This window comes from Lemur catta, chromosome 16, assembly GCF_020740605.2.
Source record: "Lemur catta isolate mLemCat1 chromosome 16, mLemCat1.pri, whole genome shotgun sequence".
Classification (NCBI taxonomy): domain Eukaryota; kingdom Metazoa; phylum Chordata; class Mammalia; order Primates; family Lemuridae; genus Lemur; species Lemur catta.
In genome coordinates, this window is record NC_059143.1 from 39,004,760 (window position 1) to 39,025,534 (window position 20,775).

Sequence of the window (20,775 nt, forward strand, 5' to 3'; positions counted from 1 at the left end):
TTTGGAATCAGATTGGCTCCAAAGACAACCCTATTAATGTCACAGAGACCCACCTTACAGAGAGTATGACTGGTAATAGATAACTTGAAGATATTTTTATAACATCCTTAGCACTCTAAGCCATTAACATCTACTTTCTCAATTAACCTTGCAAACACCTTCATGTGGTGGAGAAAACCCGCAATTCACACTCCTTAAGTAATATGAATAACACTCTTTAAGAGCTCCTTAGAAGTAAATATATGAGGCACTGCCATTACCATAGTGAAATGTCTACCAGACAGCCTCAGTGATTCTCACATGTACTTATATACTGAGACAATTATGTTACCTCCTCAACCTGCTACAACATTACTATATATAGACAATACACAGATGTAGACAAAAATGAGATCAACAAGTGATTATCAAGCACCTACTATATACCTAGAACTGCAGATTATAGAGACAGTTTATTTTGAAAGAAAACATGGTTTATTTTTTGTTAACATATTATTGATATATAAAAATTTGGAATGAATTTATATAGTCAGCTCGATAGATATACTTGAAAGAATTCATAAGTCATCCAAGTGGAATAATATATGAAAACACATTTAAACTTAAAGCTTCACAAGGTGATGACTGGGGACGAAGAAGATAGCTTTGAAAATAAGAGCATAACTGCCACCCACCAACCAAGAAATCAAATAGTTCAGCCCTGACACTCTTCCTTCTTCGTACTCCTTTTCATCTCTTCTCTTTACCGCTCTAGTGGGGTAGCTCTCAGGGAGAATTTAGATCTCCTGATACTTTATCCAATGTTATTCCCACTGAACTCTCATCCGCCTGAATCCAGCCTCAAGCCAGTAGTGATTTCCAGGGAAGGGAGGTGAAAGTATCCTTTGGGAATTTCTGACTCCAGATTGGAGCTATAGCAAAATCCCACCAGTAATGTTGTTAGTCCGCCTCTTTCTTCCTGTAGCTCTGCTGGATCTGCCTCTAGTGTCTTCCAACTTTTAAATGGCATAAGATTCAGATTTCATCACAAAACACTTTTATTTTGAAACCATTTAAAATAGTTTTCTTTGGTACTTCTTCCCTGCTAGGTCAGATATTTGTAAAAACTCTCCAGGCAAGTCCAAATAGTATCATTGATATAAGATACGTTGTAAGTACCCTATCCATTTCCTTACAATCGTAGATTCAAAACTCTGAAGAACTATAAATAAAGATAACATTACCAGAAAAGACAACCGATGAAACATATGAGAGTATTAAAAAAAAAAACTCTTTATATATAGGTTATCCAATTCTAAGTTTGCTTTTAAAAGACTACTTTCTCTGCTTTAAAAATTTCATATCATAATTGTCGTACGTTATAGATACATTCATTTCACAGAATGGCCGTGGCTACTTTTCCAGGATGTGAAATGTTCTAAAGGACAATGACTGTTTTCTACAGAATGGTTTGAGTTTCAGAATTTTTTGAGGCAAGTTATTTCAGTTGAACAGTTAGTATAGTAGACTGGGAATTACTGAGTTTCACAAAGAATGCCGGTGAAGTGTGATTTTAACTATTCCTCTTCCCTTCATCTTCTTTGACATATGGCTTATAGTTACTAACACACCACCCCACTTCTCTCTCTCAGACACACAAACACGCACGTGCGTACACACACACACTCTCTCTCTCTCTCTCCATCCATACCCTGAGATGAGGAGAATGAGAGCAAAGAGTTGGGTAAGTTGAGTAGCAAGGGCAGATGTAGACCCTAACTAGTCTAGTAGAAATATATACAATAAATTTAAATTTTGCAAATAATGGTACCAGGTGCTTTGGCTTTGCACTTTGTACTTGTCAGACCACTGGCATATCTATTACTTTATCTCACTTCCCACTACACCTTAATAAGGTAAGCAAGATACACACAAGTGAGTAAGAAAAAAAACAACAATTCATACATGCAAACAACCTGGACTTAAGAGTTGGCTTTTCTACATGCTGTCATGTCGCTTAACTTGCTCAGTCTCATTTTTCTCATCTCTATGATGGGGATATTTACACCTACTGTAAAAATAATAAAATTCTTCATAGTTAGGTATGTATATATGTATGTTAATAAAGATGTTGGTGGGTGGTGTAACTCGGCAGAAACTCCTCATTAAACAATGGGACTCAGGTGACTCAGTGACATCACCCAGGGTTTCCCCACAGGAGTAGCCTTCTGCTTCACTTAGACCCAAATCAAGCCATAATCCAGACGCTCGTGTTTAGATTATCCACAACTCTGTATTGATTTTCCCAATCACATGGATTTTTTATATCTTTTTTTCTACTGAAGTACCTAATCACATGATGTTTTACACAAATATTCATTCAATATACATTTATTGACTATTGACTAGTGCTTATTAGATGTAGCATAGGTGTTACAGAGGATGCAAAGTTGTGCAGAAGTAAGTCTTGCTCCTCCAAATGCTTACAAATCAATGGAGAATTTAACACGTGCCTAAAATTATATACATAACATGAGCAATGTGTGAAATAGTGTAGCTAACATTTATTTAACACTTTCTCTGGGCCAAGTAGTATGTTTTACTCGACACATACCACATTTTAAATAATCTCATGAGGTCAGTGCGATGGTTGTCTCCATTTTACAGATGAGGAAACTGAGGCTCAGAGAGGTACTACCTGGATATTCTGTGCTCACAAAAATAACTGGCCATGATTTTCCAAAGGATTTATAGACTTAATGATTGAAGATAAGCAGTAATCTTCTATGAGGTTTGAGAGAAAGCTCAGTAAATTCATGGTATTTATAGAATGCAAAAGCATCATTCTAGAACACAAACAAAGATGATTTTGCTTAGTGGCCTCCCAGATACCAGTGGTGTTGTCTATGCTCAGAAACTGGTTTTATTGAAATATGCTCCTTCCCTTCTACCTGAAATATTTTGTCTTCCCCTATTTCTCCCTCCTATTTCCATTTCTAGGACATTGAGGTGTTCATGATCGTGGAGGAGGGAAAAATTGGAATCTATGTATCAGCACGTTAGATACTAGCTGCTCATTTTATGTTTCATTTGATGGAATTCTATCTTTATGATTATACAGAGTATTTTTACATTTATTTAGAACACATATTTTTATAGTTATTTTTAAGAGAAGCTTCTGATAAATGTTTCTGAGGTCATCGGTTTAATAGGATGGATGGGCACATCATCAAAATATTAGTGCAGTTAAATATTTATGTGGTATTAGAAAGAAATATAGGATTTTCATAGCTATAACTCAAAAAGGACTCGGAGTAAAATAAAAAAGATATTCCATACTAAACTAGTAAGGGAAAGATATATGTGACATAGGTGTAGAAAAAGAGCTTTGCTTGATTTTCTAGATAGGTATATAACAAATATAATAAGTTGCAAAGTATAACTAAGTATTTAACTTTGGAAGAAGACCTGAATACCAGGGGCAAATTGGTGTATAAGAGACATAAAGAGTTTCAAATTTGCCTGATGACATGGAAAATATGCTTTAACCTGAGAGACTATGATGTTTTTTTCTTCATTACCATTTTGATTTTTTGCATAAGCAATAAAGACATATAATTTATTTTCTACTCAAAGATGTCTAATTTGTTGTCTAAAGGACAAAGAATGGATTCAGATTTAAATAACACTAACACCACTTTGTACACCAATGTAATCCTTTAGTGTTTATCCAATTTGGTTGTTCCCTCCTTGATCTGTTACGCCAATTACCAGACTTAAATGTTTGTTTAATGTGATGCATGCACAGAGAAAGAAAACCACACGACACAGCGTTGCTTTTGTCCTATTATCTTTATAAGAGTTAGATAGATTCAGAAAGCACTAAAAGTTTGTACCTTAAAGCCTTTTCTAAAAACATGAAAAGCAGTAGAACTCTAATAAATTAACTTTTTACCAGCGGAAAATAACAATAAGCAATGTAAAATACACAACATTTAAACCTCCAAAGAACCTACCCAGATTTATATTTTAAATAAATTTAAGGGAGATACAGACAACTTAAAAAATGGAGTTGACAGAGGAAAGTGGAAATTTGTCCTGTTGCTGCAGTTATTGCCTCTCTCAGGAAAATTTATTGGTTAGCGGCCCCTTTGGACAACAGAATACCTGATTTTATAGGTCGTGTTTTGTATGTCTGATCAGCCAGCGTAAACTAGTTGGCAGGAGGGAAGTGGAGTCAGTGCTGTGCTGTAGCTCTCCTGCTGTTTGGAAGTAGATTCCTTTTTTGCTGGCTTATTTGGTAGACTTTTTTACATGCCTTGATTTACCAAGTTGATAGAGTTCATTTTTTATCTCTTTGCTGTTTCCCTCTTGTATAGTCAGAAGACACAACATCTCTAAGTTACACAGCAACAGGCCTCAAACCAAACACAATGTATGAGTTCTCGGTCATGGTAACAAAAAACAGAAGGTCCAGCACGTGGAGCATGACTGCACACGCCACCACGTATGAAGCAGGTATGTAAGGAAATGGCTACTTTTAACATTCGGTAATGGTGTTTCCCAGGTTTTGCAGAAATTGAAACGTGTGCACTATACTGTCTCAATTATACCTTATTCTATATAAAATATTGTACCCTTAATAGTTCCTGGAACTTTTATATCTAATATAGTCTTACTCTAGAAAAGAAGAAAATGAGTCTCTAGTGGATTAAGTAATCTGATTGCATGGCTTCTTTAGGGTGTTAATTCAGGGAATCTGAAGATACGTCTTTTTAATACACTTAAGTAAGGAGCAGAAATCCATTTTTTTTTTTTTCAAGACAGAATCTGGCTCTTTTGCCCAGGCTAGAATCCAGTGGCATCATCATAGCTCACTGCAACCTCAACCCTCTGTGCTCAAGCAGTCCTCCTGCCTCAGCCTCCCCAAGTAGCTGAGACTGTAGGCATGTGCCAGAAGGCCTGGCTAATTTTTTCTATTTTTAGTAGAGATGGGATCGCGCTTTTGCTGAGGCTGGTTTTGAACTCCTGACCTCAAGTGATCCTCCCTCTTTGGCCTCCAAGCATACTAGGACTAGAGGCATGAGCCATGGACAGTGCCTGGTCAAAAATCCATCTTGGAATTCTGTCCAAAACAGTTGTGTCTTTAAACAATAGTCATAGTAGGTATTTGCTATTTTGAAATAAATTATATACAAAATAAAAAATTGCATTACAATTGAAGTCTCACAGATATGTACCCTGAATAACCTCAGCTGGATATGAGAAGTTTCTAGGTGGCCTTGCTCACTCTTTGGGAATGGGGCAACATAATGAAAAACCTTCATGCAATTTAAAATAGTTCAAATCTAGGGTAATGCAATTCACTGTAATTTTTACCAGTCACATTTACTATGGATCATAAACGTAGAGTTTATGATCTTAACAAGGATGCAGTGTACTTGGCGTTTATAGTTCACAGAAATCCAGCATCTGAAGACTCCAGGGTTTAACATGCTTTTTAATTGGTTTCATGATATAGCATATCTGTGTGTAAACTACAACACAAATTTTCAAATTAAAAAAAAATTATGCCACCAAAACACTTCTCTGGGTAAGTTGAATTTCTCTTTGCATTAGAATTTGTCCCATGGCATTGCAGTTCTAATTTTTATTTTATGTTGTTACCCTAACTATTAGAATTCTGTGAGTATTTTCACATATTTATGGGTACTTCTTTCAACCAAAAATTTCTAGTTGGTCTAATTTAATTTTAACATCCTCTTCTTATACTTTACATGTTTTACATATATTAACCCTCCCAGATGCCAGTGTTCACAGCTTCTTAAAATAAGACTAGCTGAATGAGTCACATACTGTGGGGAAGAATAAGGTGTCTTCTCTTCCCTAGTACTTGAAAGGAGATGAATGTAGTTAAGGGAGAACCAGAAAGAAAGCTGGTCTTCCCCAAGTGAAAGAGTGAAAGTAGTCCTTTCATCTTAATGCAAGCAAATTCATTCATTTTTCCCCTTTCAAAAACACGAAGTACACACCAACATCTGACTTGATAAATGCACCCTGCGGATTTCTCATCAACTGCCTAGCCTTGTAGAGACACCAACAGTGTGATCCATTGCTGACAAAAAGATATTAACTTTTAGAAATGTGGTTAATAGAAAGGGTGATTGTCAAATCAGATAATAATCTGGACAAAGGTGTAAATAGCATGTGAATAAGATCCCTGGGTGATGATGAGAAGCAAGAAGTAATTCACAACTGTCTGCAGATTTTATAACTGTGAGAAAGAAATGAAGTGAATAAAATAACTTTAGGGTTTGCTTCTAATTCTGCAATAAGATCAAGACTGTATGGAGCTACATTGTTGAGTGCTGAAACAGCTTGTGAGAACAATAAGGGTGGCTGTCATTCTTTTGGAATAAAAGATTTCATTCTGTCCAGATGATAAATCCTTCATGTTATTCTGGTTAACTGACATAAAATTAAAATAACAGGAAGGACACCTTAAATAATTAGGCCTTGGAAAGGGACAAGAGTTGACACTATTACTCCCAGGCTTCAAAAATGAAGAACTATTGATCTGTCCCGTCAAAGTACTGCCATCACAGTGGTTTGACTCTGCCTGTTTTCCTTCCTTGTACCAAAATTCAATGACCTAGAAGAGAGAATCTTATTGGTATCTCTTTGGATAGGTGATCTCACCGCTAAAGAGAAGATGGATTGAAGACCATAATATTCCCAATCGATGTTGCCACAAAACTCACATGACACAGAGGAGAGCTTGTTTTCCAAAGAAAACACGTGTTTCTCTAAAACAAAGAGGAGGGAATGGGATGCTAGGAAGTCCAAGTAACAAACGTCCAATACGGTTTTTACAGATGAAATCTTCCAAATCTGGAATATTACTTTCTATTCATGTATTTACTAAAGAAAAACAAGTGTGGGAAAAATTGTTTAAGAGCCAGAGAAATCAGAGGGCAGTGCTTGTCTAGGGAGACAAAGATATTAATTAAGGGTTTTCAATAATGTTCATTTATCATTTTCAGACCTCGAGTTAGGCACTTGGTGTAAAAGGTGGGAAGAATACAGTCTGTATCTTTGAGAGAATTTTAATCTGGTAAAGAGGAAAATATTTTTAAAAAATACTGAAGTGACATGAGAAATATTAATAATCACAAAATTTTGGGCAAGTTGAAATCAGAGCAAATAGATCAAAGTACACATTCTGTCTGGTAAAAGAAGGGAAGGTTTCAGAAAAGAAGTGGTATTTGAGCTATGGCTTGAGTAAGCCATCAGGCACCCATTTGAGAAACTTCCAAAGGATGGAAAACCACATGCACAAAAATACCTAAGCAGGTGTCAGAAAGATGATGTATTCGAGAGACATTTATGATTGGCTCAAAGCAACTGGGGCATAGTGTTCATCGGACAATAAGGGGAAAGGGGGATATGAAAAAAAGTAGAGTATAAACTCTAGAAGGTCTGGTACTTATTTTTCTTTATATGTAACACAAAGAGGATGGGTAGGCAATGAATAATATCTAAAAAATCACTCCAGGCAGAACTCATGAGTTGGGGAGGAGCGTGCCAGAGGTGTTCTACGTGACTTGGTAGGGATCACTGAAGTTGTCAGGGCCGTATTTTTTCCCAAATATTAGGGAATAGTGTGCAGATCATGTGATAATCCTAAACATTTGGGGCAATTCCCATACTATTGATAGAATTTCTATTACCAGTGTTCACATGCTTGAGGAGAAAGAAGAACTTGAACAGCATCTGAAATAGATTAGTTGTTAGATGTTTTTTTTAAATAAATAACCAACTCTTCAATGTATTATTTTAACAGCTAAAGTTGAAGAGTCATTTTGTCCTTTTGAAAAACTATTACAGATTCAGTGAAGCAATCTAATCATCATCATTTGACTGTTTTCTAAATAAACATCAATTTGAATTTTAACACAGTTAAGAAAAAAGAGGATATTCTAACTAGTTGAGAAAAACAGATTTTTTAATTATTTCCATAATTGGAAAATTCCTTATTATGTCTGGTATACTAATCTGAGTTAGTTTAGGACTATATATTTCCTTCCTATCCATGGTCTAGAAAATATCTTGAATGAACTCCTTGTTGAGAATAGCCCTTCTTCTAGGTAGCATTACTTCTTTGGTATTTTGATGTAATAAATCTGCTTTTCTCCCAAGAACATCCTGATCTGGTTTCATTAACCATACAGATGTCATCTCTTTATTCAGGGATCAACTACACATAACCTATGTTTGTTTTCTTTTTCTCCTTTTCCTCTCCTCTCGTCTTCTTCCTCCTCCTCTTTTAGTTCTCTTTCTCCTTCCTGTCCTCCTCCTCTTTTGTTTTTGGAAATTTAAATAAATAAAGTACCTTGTCAGGGTATTAAAATTAAGAGCAATTTTGGTTAACCTGGAATCCCAGTGGCTTTGAGGATCAGAGTGTTGGAAAGAAAATGGTATGAGGAATGGAAATTATTAGTGTCTCCTCTGTTTGGCTCATATTTCAAACTCTATTCGGGAAGAGAAACTGGAAAAAGAGTGTTGATGATGCACAGATTCTGCACCACCCGACCAACAGGAGAACCAAAGAGAATGAAGGTCAGCATTAGAGACTGAGTTCTGTCTATCTTGTGATAGACAGCTTTCCTGTGTAGAGACCAGGAAATTCCTCCAGGACCCAAACACAGAGCCCAGATGTGTTCTGAATCTACACATGGCAAACTAAGGGTACCAAAGAGACTCTTGATAAGAGACTTGGAGCATTGTAAGCTATCTAGAAGGAAAACTAACTGTCTTTCAAAGCTCAGACAGTGAGAAAGCAGGTCAGAAGAAGACTGGAAGATGCTGGACTGGCCCTGCCAGTTTGCTGCCACCTTTAAAATACAGTTAAAATTTCCTTGAGCACAATATGTAGAAGTAGCTCTAAGAGGGGAAGGGTTTTATGCCATCTTATTTCGTGCCAGAATGATACTAAGATACTCATAGATTTTTTCATCTCGTCTGTTTCTGTTTCTCACTTTTGCCTTCTTCTTTAGAATATAGTTAATATGTCACCCAAGCAGGATGTTTTCTCCTGAGTTTTAACTCATTTTTTATTTTTTAAGGAAATACAGGATTAGGTGACATTTTTATTTATAAATCCTACTGTTGTAACAGAATTCTTTCTCTTAAAGACAAATAGTCATCAATTTCACTATGTATACATTTCTTTGTTCTTACTATAATTCTTACATTTTGAGTGTGAGTCCACTTGAAACTACCAGTGTATCACACATATTCTCTTCTCCTCTCTCTAATCATGCATTTAGAATCATTTAACTTCCATGGAAAAAGCATTGATTTTTATATCCGTGTTTGCTTATTTAGTTCAAATCCTTGAAATAAATTGTAAGTGGCAAAATAAACATGATACACTTCATGATAGGTCCTGAGTTGTCACCATCATGATTAAAAGTCTCACCGATGTCTGTTTTCTTTCACATCCAATGACAAGGCCTTGTCTCTGTCTCGTCTCGCAGCCCCGACCTCTGCTCCCAAAGATCTGACAGTCATTACCCGGGAAGGGAAGCCTCGCGCTGTCATTGTGAGCTGGCAGCCTCCCTTGGAAGCCAATGGGAAAATTACTGGTAAGCACCTCAGCTTTCTTTCCAAGCATAGCTCTGCGTTGGCCTGTAACTGTTCACCTCATGCACTGCTCTTGCCTTTTGTGCAATAGTTTTCCATCTCTGCATCTTAGTTGACTCCCTGACCCTGTCTGATTGGCTCCTCTCGCCCCTCAGTGCCCGTGGAATTCTTCTAATGGTGCATGCAAATATACACACAGACACATTTCCTTTGAGTTGCTTCATGAAAGATAAGTATTTCAATTAGGGTAGGCCTTTTGTTTTTCATTCGGTGAAGCATTAAGACAACCTTCTGATGGAGTGCCTCTGAGTATAAATGACTAAAAATAAGCTGGTTGTTTGGCACTTAATGAAATTCAAAAGATGCCCAGTGACCATTTATTTTTGTATGGCACATGTGAAGGAGGTTTGTCTTGGGATTTTTAGTCTCTCACTTAGCTTTTAGCTTCTTACTTAAATCATAAGGTTCAGAAAACATTTAATATTGACTGATGGAAATTGAACATAATGAATATTTTGCAGTGACAGATTTTATTTTGCCAAATATTGCTGATAACATCAATGCCTAATTAAAACATCCATTAGAAGCCTGTAATGTTAATTTAGTATGAAAAATATAATGGAGTTCTATCGGAGATTTTGCATTTAAATGATCACTTTAGGCTTTTAATAGATGTCTCCATAGCATATAATTATTATGAAAAATATTGTATAACTCAAAATGTGCACATTATAGTCTAATTAATTTGAACCATTGGGTAAGGAACATGTAAGAGTCACTCCTTTTTCTTCATTTTTGCATATAAGAGGTAGATAGCACTATTATAAATTAACAAAGTCATTCAGACATTCAGTGATACAGAGATAAGCAGTTTCAGATGACACGCTTACTTTATGTGAATTACTTTCTGAATTTTGCAAAATGAAAAGATAATGGGAAAATTCCACATGTGATTTAAATTTAAGTTGAAGGTTTGTTTTCTCTAGGAAATTGCTCTTAGTGCAATAGCAAACAGAATTTTCATTTGAGCCGACAAATATGAGAAAAGAAAGAGAGGCATAAAATCTCCCCAAGATCTTAGATGTTCAGTTGTCGGTGTGCCAGGGCTTTTAAAACTGAGGTTGTCTTATTCCAATTTTTTCATTTGCCCCTCTGTGTTATAATCTATTTTCATAGGTTCTGTGTCAGTACTTGTGTAGCTTTCGATTTGTTTGTATTTTACTTGTTTATGAGCAGTTACTTCTAAGGATATGGTGAACCAACAGGGAAGTTTGAGGAGAAAAAATGAAATAAAAGTTGTCTGAGCAAAACCAAGTTCTGATAAAAAAATTTATGTTTTTGGTGAAGGGTAAAATAATTTTCATTTTCCACTCATTTAAATTCTCCACTTTAATTTAAATCAATCTGGTTAGTTAATATAAGCAATAGAACATGTTTTTGAACTCTGAAAGAAAACTTAATTTTGCTTTTCCAGGCAAAAATAGAAGTCTGGCCTAAAAGAAATGCAAATTAAGTAAGCAATAAAATTTGATGGTGCCAAAATTACAGTGCATGTGTCTAAGAAACCTTGGCCACGTCCTTTATTTAGCGCTGTATATTTATTAGTTCTCACACCTAAAAATCCATTCTCTCACGATGGAGAAGCAAAAGTATGAAAAGCAATACTTTTTGCCCCTAAAAGCCTGGCTCATTTATGAAAACAAAATTGTGATTATCATGTTGAGATATTTTGATTCAATTTAATGGGGATCAAACATTAGAAACCCTTAAGAGAACTTCTATTCCATATGTATTTTGATTCTTTCATTCAAATTACTTCCAGAAAATAAAATGATAAAATATTCAAAATACCAGACTACTAGGCAGAAGGCCCAAATTTGCTATACTCGCCTCTCATGGAAGTGCAGAGGAAAATGTTCCTTCTTTCCCAGTGTGGCAGGGCAGATGTGTGCCTATGAGGGATGTGCCTTCATGTTACCTTTGTCTTTTTTTATTTTCCTAAATCTTTCATGTGTACAGCAGGCAGTAGAGCAAGGTGGTTAAGAACCCAAGCTTCTAAGGGGGATGATGCTGGATCAAGTCATTTATCCTCCTTGAGCCTGACTTTCTCACCCATTAAATAAGGATAGTAATGGAACCTGTCTCTAAGAATTGTTATAATGAAGTGCTGAGAAAAGTCCCTGATGCCCAGTGAGCATTGAAACAAATTGGCTATTATTATTCCAATTTGAAATCCATTCTAGGGTGAGACTTTACTAATGTGCTTTGAATAGAATCCAGATCATCAGTTTGTAAATATAAGTACTTCAAAAAGATTAAACAAAAGAAGGGGATGAAGGAAGAAATTCAGATAATTCCAGTGTCTAAATTCCCTGATCATAACCTGGCAACTTAGGAATTTGGACTGACATTTTCAGAAGAAAATGGTTCAAAATACGTTGAGCATTTGGTATAAGCTTGGCATTCTGCTAAGCACTTTAGTATTGTAAATGATCACATATTCCTGTTATTCTATTTTGAAATGAAACTATTAGGGCTTTGTAAGGTAATAACTTGTCCAAAGTCAAATAACCAAAAAGTCAAATAACCAAATAACCTGAACTAGGATTTAAAACTCAGGTTTATACTCATTTATTACACTATGTTTTGCTCCAACTTATTAGCATTCTACTGGTCTAAATCTGTGATTCTCAACTAATTTTTTAATTTAATTGATATGAAGAGAGACTTAGCATGATAATTTTTAAAAGCTTCCCAAGTGATTTTAATGTAAAGCCAGAATTGTTAAACTTTGGTCTAAATAAATGCAGTTTCCAACACTATTTAAGATCAGGTATCAGCATAGAAGAATTAGGTTTTTCAGCGATTGTTTCCTTATTAATACAGTCTAATGTCTAGAGTTATACTCTCTTTTTCTGTGCCATTTGATACTCAAGTTTGATTTGTTTCCCTTTTGTAAAATCACCTAGTCACTTTTCCTCCCACTTTCCAGGCTATAGCTTCTCAATCTCGTTTGCAGGAATTTCTTCTACCTGTTCCCTAAGTGTTGCTTCCTAGAATGCAGATCGTTTTATTTACTTTGTCACTTTCTCTGAGAAAGTGTCCATACTAGAGTAAGAGTTTTAGTGAATGTCCACTTATATCTTTCAAATCTTTATCTTCATCCAAGAAGAACTAAATGAACATATCCAACTTCATATTATACATTTATGTGTGTCTAACATACTGGCACTTCATTCTCTTCCCCAAGTCCCTATTTCACCTTCATTTTTTTTTTTTTAATTTGTCTATCACCCACGGCAGCTGGCCAAATAATGCCCTATGATCTCCTATAGTAAGTTGTAAGATTGTTTGAGATTGTGGACCCAGCTGGGCACTCACCCTGGAATCAAATGTATCTAAATGGTTTTACTTCTGTCTTTTCAAAATCCTCTGTGGTTTATCCAGTTGCAAAAGTGGAGAACTTAATCATCATGACTTCTTCCTCTACATACCCTTCCCACATAAACATAAGAGAAAATCTAAATGTTTACATTAAATGGCTGAAAGCTCCATGTGAGCAGGCTTCAGATTCTGTTCAACACTTTAGCCCCAGTAACAACATTCTTGACACCTACTGGCTAATTAATAAGTAAATATTTGTTGAATAAATTAAGCAATGAATAATATTGAATATATTCTCTCTGACTTGAAACCAAGGTTCCAGCTCTTCTAAGTAAGACATTTCCTTAAGGTTTAGCAATACTATGAAATAAATTTTTAAAAATAACTAAAGCATTTACTAAGTAATTACTACGTAAAAGACAATGTAATAGAAATACCAACATTGTGTTAAGTTCTTAAAATGTATTGTCTCACGGCAACCTGCTTTCAGATGAGAAAATTGAGACATACTTAGATTAGGCAAGTTGCTTAAGGTTGTCCAGCCAGAAGAAAAGAACTATGACTTGAAGTATGATCTTCCTGAATCCAGGAAGATCTAATTTTTGACCACAAACAAGGAAAATATGAGTTCTTCTGATCTATCTACCTGTGTACACAATTATCAGAATCAATTTTTTCAAGATTAAAAGCCATTACTGGACTGAGAGCCTTGCTGGTAGGGGTCATGTCATATAACTTGGTTTTCCCAATACTTAGCAGTCTACCTAATTCATGGAAGAGAGTCAGTAATGAGTGTAAAAAAATATGGAGAAGGACTTGAAAGAGGAGAGGTGGAATTGAACACATTCTGACACTTCTGAAATTATAACTGCCTATTTGTATAAGTAGAGTCAAAATAACAGATGTATGATGGGACATTTCATACGCATTAGACAAATGTGATTTCAGTGTGGGAGTGCCCAGATGGGCTAACAATCCCAGAAGATTTGACAACCTCTGATCTCTGATAGGGTATAATATTTCTTTATTTGACCATTTGTGGTGGCTAAGAGGAAAAAAGTGAGATAAAAAAAGGAAAGGGAAAATGATGGAGAAAGCCCAAGACTTGGACACAGAGGAACAAGTATATAGGGACAAAAAAGTAATGAGAAACCAGTGAAATTGTTCCAACATATGTGGTTATGTGGAAATCTATAAGGTAAGACTTTAATGATGGATTCAATACATTTCAAATATACCAAGCTTACACATACAAATGGAGGGCATGTTTTCTCTAAGGCAACTTTTTACAGTTGTGAATGATGTGGTCCATTTCTATTCTCTATCTCAGTTCTCAAATTAAAAAAAAAGGATAAGCTTCCCCCGAATCCCCCAAAATGTTAGGAAATTGCTCAAATACAATTTGGAATTGTCAGAACCTGGTGTTTGCATATTCAACTTTAGTTACTTGATTCCAGAACTGCCATTTTTAAATGCTTGAGTGAATATTTTTTACATAGATGAAAGCATAACAAAAGGCAAATATTTTATTCTCATTTGATAAATGAAGAAAACCAGGAATAAGTGTAGCTGACCTGGGATGGGAGCACAATTCTCCAAACTTTCAGCTTCATCACGCACTTACAACGGCCCATGAAAAACCTTAACAATTTCATTAAACATCCAAATGTAAAACTTATGTGCTTACAGAACAAAGGATTTCATTCAATAAGTGAGTTTCAATATATCTTATGTGAAGACTATTTTATTAGGTTTATTGAGGAATAAAAAAGTAATATAAGATATGGCTCCTGAACTAAAGAATATTTTTATCCTTTTGAAGAGATCAGGCATGCTCATAATAAAAGATGTGTATAGCTATATATAAACTAGACATCAATGGATGGGTAGGATTTGGATAGAGAAAGTGAGGAAAGATGGAATGGTGTGAGAGGAAGAAGGAAGGAAGAATAAGCGTAGTTTGAACAGTCTTCCTGTAGTGACGGCTTGTGCTGAGATGTCAATACTGTGCAGAGTTATTCTGGGGGGAGAGTGAATTCAAGTCAGAGAATCCTGTGACATACCCATTGCAAAGATCTGCGAGTGAAGGTCCCCAGTCCAGATGGGGCAATAGGGACTCAAAGGGAAAGAAAAGGTGAACCAAAGGACAACTCTTGTTTTTAAGAAAATTATTTACGAAGAATGTATTCAATACATAATAGAACTATGGGCGTTTGTGGCCTGTGTGATGTCATTGTAGAATTTGGGCAGAAACGGACATCAGCGCCACATTCATGTAGCAAAGACAACCACGGTGAGCCCCTTTACAGTTTCATCTGACAGTGTGACATAAAATTATTAATTAATGCTTTTACATGACAGTAAGATCATAAGCGGGCTAAGTATTAATATAATGTTACAAGATGGATATTTTACAGGAATCCCTGGATTTGTTTGGGTGTAGATTAGACTATGGTGACTGAGTACACTATTAGCATTAAGAAACATAGTCCTTAATGCTAATAGTACACTATTAGCATTAAGAAATAACACTGTTAACAGATCAGTTATGGATATTTGAGATACTAACTAGATTATACACGGTTATGCAGCAACACTGTTTATCTACTTAGCTGGACTGGACTAGGGGAAATAGTGTTGGAATTTTAATATTGTGGTAAAGGATATCATCCCAGTCCTTTTGCCAGCTAGCTTGGGTCGCCCTCAGCTTTGTCATCTATGAAAGGACAGCAACACTGCCCCTGCCAGCCTCCCAGAGTCATTACAGTAATCAGATGTTTTATTTTTAATCAGATCATTTATTTTTATAATACTTTAAATATGTAGGACATTTTATGCTTTGCAATACATTTTTTATTACTTAAGCACAAGCCAAAATAAGTATTATTTTCATTGTTGTAATATAGTGAAAATTATACGGACTTGTTATCTATGTTTTATATTTTTTCATCGTGCTTCTATATTAGAGCAAACTCATAATCAGGATTTATAGGTGGCAGAAAGCATGCAGTTTTAAATGTGGCAGATATTTTTATTGCTAACAGCCTATTCCATTTTCTGATTCTGTATGTTGAAGCAATTATTTATTTAATCCTTGAAATATGAAAATAAAAGACATCATTGCAAAACTAAATACTGTAGTTTATAGATTGTGGACATATAATAATCACTGTGAATTATATTTGGGAAACACGGGTGTTTGGAAGCAGAACTACAGCGTGCAGTCAGTGCACTAAACACAAGTCACATTCGTCTATTTATGCAGCTTACATCTTGTTTTATACTTTGGACAAGAACATCCCAATCGATGACTGGATTATGGAAACCATCAGTGGTGATCGGCTTACTCATCAAATCATGGATCTCAACCTTGACACTATGTATTACTTTCGAATTCAAGCACGAAATGCAAAAGGAGTGGGGCCCCTCTCTGATCCCATCCTCTTCAGGACTCTGAAAGGTTTGAATCATTTCCTATTATGCCTTTCTTTTCCTGTGGGATTGTTATATAATAAAATAGCTTTGTGGCCTGTGTTAGAAATGGCCTCACATCATCTTTGCTGGCAACATAGCTGCAGTGGACATGCAAAATAAATTGTACCTTTTTATGCTCAAAGCCAACATGTCAAAGAAAGATCTATTGTGTTATCACATTTTCTGCCATCAGCACAAGGCAAACATAGTTGACTTTTTTTCATTTACAAGCCTTATGGAATTTTGTATTGATGTCATGTATATTGGTTCTATTCAAAATCTAATGAAACCCTTCAGCCATTTTATTTAAGGGAATAAAAATTAAAATGCATTGAATTATGTGAATAGCGTACTATTGCCAACTTTAAATATTTTCTTTCAGGAACTATAAGTGTTATATATTAAAGGAAATTTCGTAATGGCAAGACAGAAAATTTCAAACAAAATGAACGTGTTTATTTTAAAGAGCCACTGTAGAAACAATGAAAAAATCTTACAGTATGATTACTAGAAGAAAAATGTTTATACAGAAAAGTACTAAGGCCAAAGAATAGTGATTATGTCAAAATAATTTTCATACAAGTCCTTATCATTTTAGAACACAATATTATTTTTCTGGAGGACAAATGGTTTCAAGAATATCATTTAACAATCAAAAATAATTTGAATGTTTCATAACTGATATTTAAAGATGTATATTTATGGCATGATATGTATTGTTCTAAAGCAAGATAACTTAGCTCTTAAATCTGTGACATTGTACCTCTATATCTGGCAGAAAATGGTAATACATGATGGCAAACAACTCAAATTAGAATCACATGGGCGATTGACATTTTCACCCAGTTTTTTGACACACTAAAAGAAGAGTTGTAAAATAACTCCATAGTCTATTTCTCAATTCCCCTAGGAAAGGTACCCTAATAAATAGTGGACTTTTGAATTCTGATGAGGGAGCTATTCAAAGCTGGATTTTTTTGGATTTTTGGTGACAGTTAATCTGAAAGTTTGCCAAGAACACACAAAAAGGCATTCAGCCTAAGCCTGCGTGACAGTCCTCAATGACAGAGTAAAAGTTGGGAGGGAGGTGGAAAAGAAATGAATGATTCCTTGTCTATCCAGGTTTTGAGGACTTCATGTCTAAATCAGGTTTCGCTCCAAATGAGCAATCGAAAGGCAACTGGTTATTCATTTTGTGGGAGCATGAAATGTAACTAGATAGTGTTTTACAAATGCTTCATCTTTGTCTGTAGATGAGTGCCAAATTAATTTCACGCTCATAATGTGTGCCAACTAGGAGATCCGAGGGAGGGTTTAAGATGACTTAAGGCATTCAAATGTATCAAGCAGCACGGTGATGAGTTATCACAAGACTTGCAGACCCACATTGATAGCTATCCTGTAGATTATTTAATGAGCTCAGTATTTCTTTGGGTACTGTTTACTCTAAGTTCCCTAAACTCATCTAGAAAATTATTTTCAGAACTGAGAACAAGCTCAGGAATTTATTCTAAGACATAATAGTCCACAAGAGTTATTTCTAATACCCTGATTTAATGTATAATATTGTCTGCCCTAAATATGTCATGCTTGATAATAGTCACATTATAAAATCAATTTTACTCATCTGTTAAAATAAGTTTCTGATGATTTTAAATTACTCAGAAAAGTTGATATTGCCCACCTTTATCAATAATTTTATAAATCCATGCATCTTGCATGTCATTGACAATGACAAATGTTCTAAGACAAATAAATTACCTATCATAAAAGATACAAAGCCACAGTGCGCCAAATCTACACCAAAGACATAAAATCATGCTGTCTTTCTCTGATTTAAGATTTTCAACTCCCAAAGCTGCTTCAAAACATAAGCCCACTGTTCATCAGAATGTAACTTTGTTTGACAGAGAGAAAAGCTTAGGTGTTGTCCTAAAGCTGAAAAAACTCCCAGTAGTCTACTGGCTAATGGACAAGAGTTTCATTGCAAATCTTGCTCTAGGCAGGTGTCCGTGAGCTTCCTTCTTTTGTATTTAGTCTTTGCAAAAACAGCAGCATTTTCTAGTAGAGACTAGAGTTCTGTATTTTTGGTATTAGCAACCAGCCAAAGAGGTACAGGAAATTCAGTCAGTAATCACTGTGGACAATTATAATTAGAAAGGGATTATTTTATTATAAACTAGGTACATACATATACATGATATATCTAATTCTTTCTTTGGAATATTAATTAAAAGAATCTTGGACTTGATTCTCTGAGCACATAGGACTCTGTAAATACCCACCTCCTTTCCACAAATCCTCCCTGGCTCCCATTAGGATGCTTTATCCACTGTCAAACCATCGGAAGACGTGTCTATCACTGTCCTGTCCCATGAGTAGTTCCCTCCCATACAGTATGCTTCTCCACATTGGCCTATCAAGTAGCAGTGAGGAAGGATGCTCCCAGTGGAGCAGACCACAGAGGATTCTTGGAGAGAATCACCTCCTACACACACAAAAAGCGGAGTCTTTGGAATGAAAGCCTAATAGCATACAGTCGATTCTCTGAGCATCCTTTATCAACAACCTCCTAATACTATAATAAAATGTATTTTGAAAAACTATTGGTTTTCAATGAGAAATGGAAGAGAAAATCTAGAAAATTAAATTGTGGTGGTTAGATTATAAAGATTAGATTAGATGCTGGCAAATAAAAAAAAAACTGGTTAAATCTTGAAGAAAGGTGTGGTGGCTCACACTTTTAATCCCAGCACTTTGCGAGGATGAGACAGGAGGATCACTTGAGGCTAGGAGTTCGCCACCAGCCTGGGCAACATAATGAGACCCCGTACCTCCAAAAAATTTAAAAATTAGGTAAGCATGGTGGTTCACACCTATAGTTCTGGTTACTCGGGAGGCTGAGGCTGGAGGATTACTTGGCCTCAGGAGTTTGAGACTATAGTGAGCTAGAACCGTGCCACTGCACTCCAGCCTGCCCGACAGAGTGAGAGCCTGTCTCTAGGATATTTCTAAAACTTGCCTAAAGCTTGCAGAGAGTGCCAAATTCTAACTACTAGACCACCAGGGGGCGTCAAGATAAGTAAGTTTTGTAGATTTACTATACAGCATAGTTCCCATAGAAAAAAATAATCTATTGTATATTTAAAATTTACTATGAGGGTCAATTTTTTAAAATTACTTCAAAATATCACAGGGGGACAAATGTTTTTGGTTACATAGATCACTTTTATTATGTTTGAGTCAGAGTTATAAGTGTGCCCATTACCCAGATAGTGTTCACTGTATCCATTAGGTAGATTTTTGCCCATCACCTTGTTCCCTCTCCCCCTTTCTTGATATCCAGTGAGTTTTACTTCCCTATGTGCACACTGTGCTCATTGGTTAGTTCCAATTTAATAGTGAGTATATGTGGTATTTGATTTTCCATTCCCTTGATACTTAGGATAATGGTTTCCAGTTCCATCCAAATTGATGCAAAAAGGCATTAATTCATCCTTCTTCATGACTGAGTAGTATACATAAAGCACATTTTGTTAATCCACTCATAAATTGATGGACACTTGAGTTGATTCCACATCTTTGCAATTGTGAATTGTGCTGCAATAAACATTTGAGTGCAGGCATCTTCTTGACAAAATGATTTCTTTTCCTTTGGGTAAATACTCAGTAGTGGGATTGCTCGATCAAATGGTAGTTCTACTTTCAGTTCTTTGAGGAATCTCCATACTGTTTTCCGCAGAGGTTGTACTAATCTGAAGTCCCACGAACAGTGTATAAGCATTCCTTTCTCTCTGTATCCAAGCCAGTATCTGTTGATTTTGGATTTTTAATAAAAGCCATTCTAACTAGGTTAAGGTGTTATCTCCTTGTGGGTTTTAATTTGTATTTCTCTGATGATTAGTGATGTTAAGCACTTTTTCATATTTTTATTGGCCATTTGTCTATCTTCTTTTGAAAAACTTCTGTTCATGTCTTTTGCACACTTTTTAATGGGGTTATTTGTTTTTTCCTTGCTGATTTGTTTGAGTTCTTTGTATATTCTAGATGTTAGCACTTCATCAGATATATAGCTTGTGAATATTTTCTCCCATTCTATAGGTTCTGTATTTGCTCTGTTGATTATTTCCTTAGCGATGCAGAAGCTTTTTAATTTAAACAAGTCTGGTTTATTTTTGTTGTTGCTAAGATTGACATTGGCATCTTCTTCATAAATTTTTTGCCTAGGCTGATATCTAGAAGAGTTTTTCCAACATTTCCTTCTTGTATTCTTATGGTTTCATGCCTTACATT

At 35.5% G+C, this 20,775-nt stretch overlaps 1 protein-coding gene across 1 annotated transcript in view; it reads left to right on the forward strand.

The window, feature by feature from the left end:
* The window catches only part of DCC (DCC netrin 1 receptor), a 987,982-nt gene that overhangs the window by 872,637 nt on the left and 94,570 nt on the right, over positions 1-20,775 (forward strand). The window contains exons 18-20 of the mRNA XM_045528069.1: positions 4,359-4,497; positions 9,519-9,626; positions 16,274-16,468. Of these exons, the coding sequence (XP_045384025.1) occupies positions 4,359-4,497; positions 9,519-9,626; positions 16,274-16,468 (442 nt within the window). The remainder of the gene's footprint in view (positions 1-4,358; positions 4,498-9,518; positions 9,627-16,273; positions 16,469-20,775) is intronic.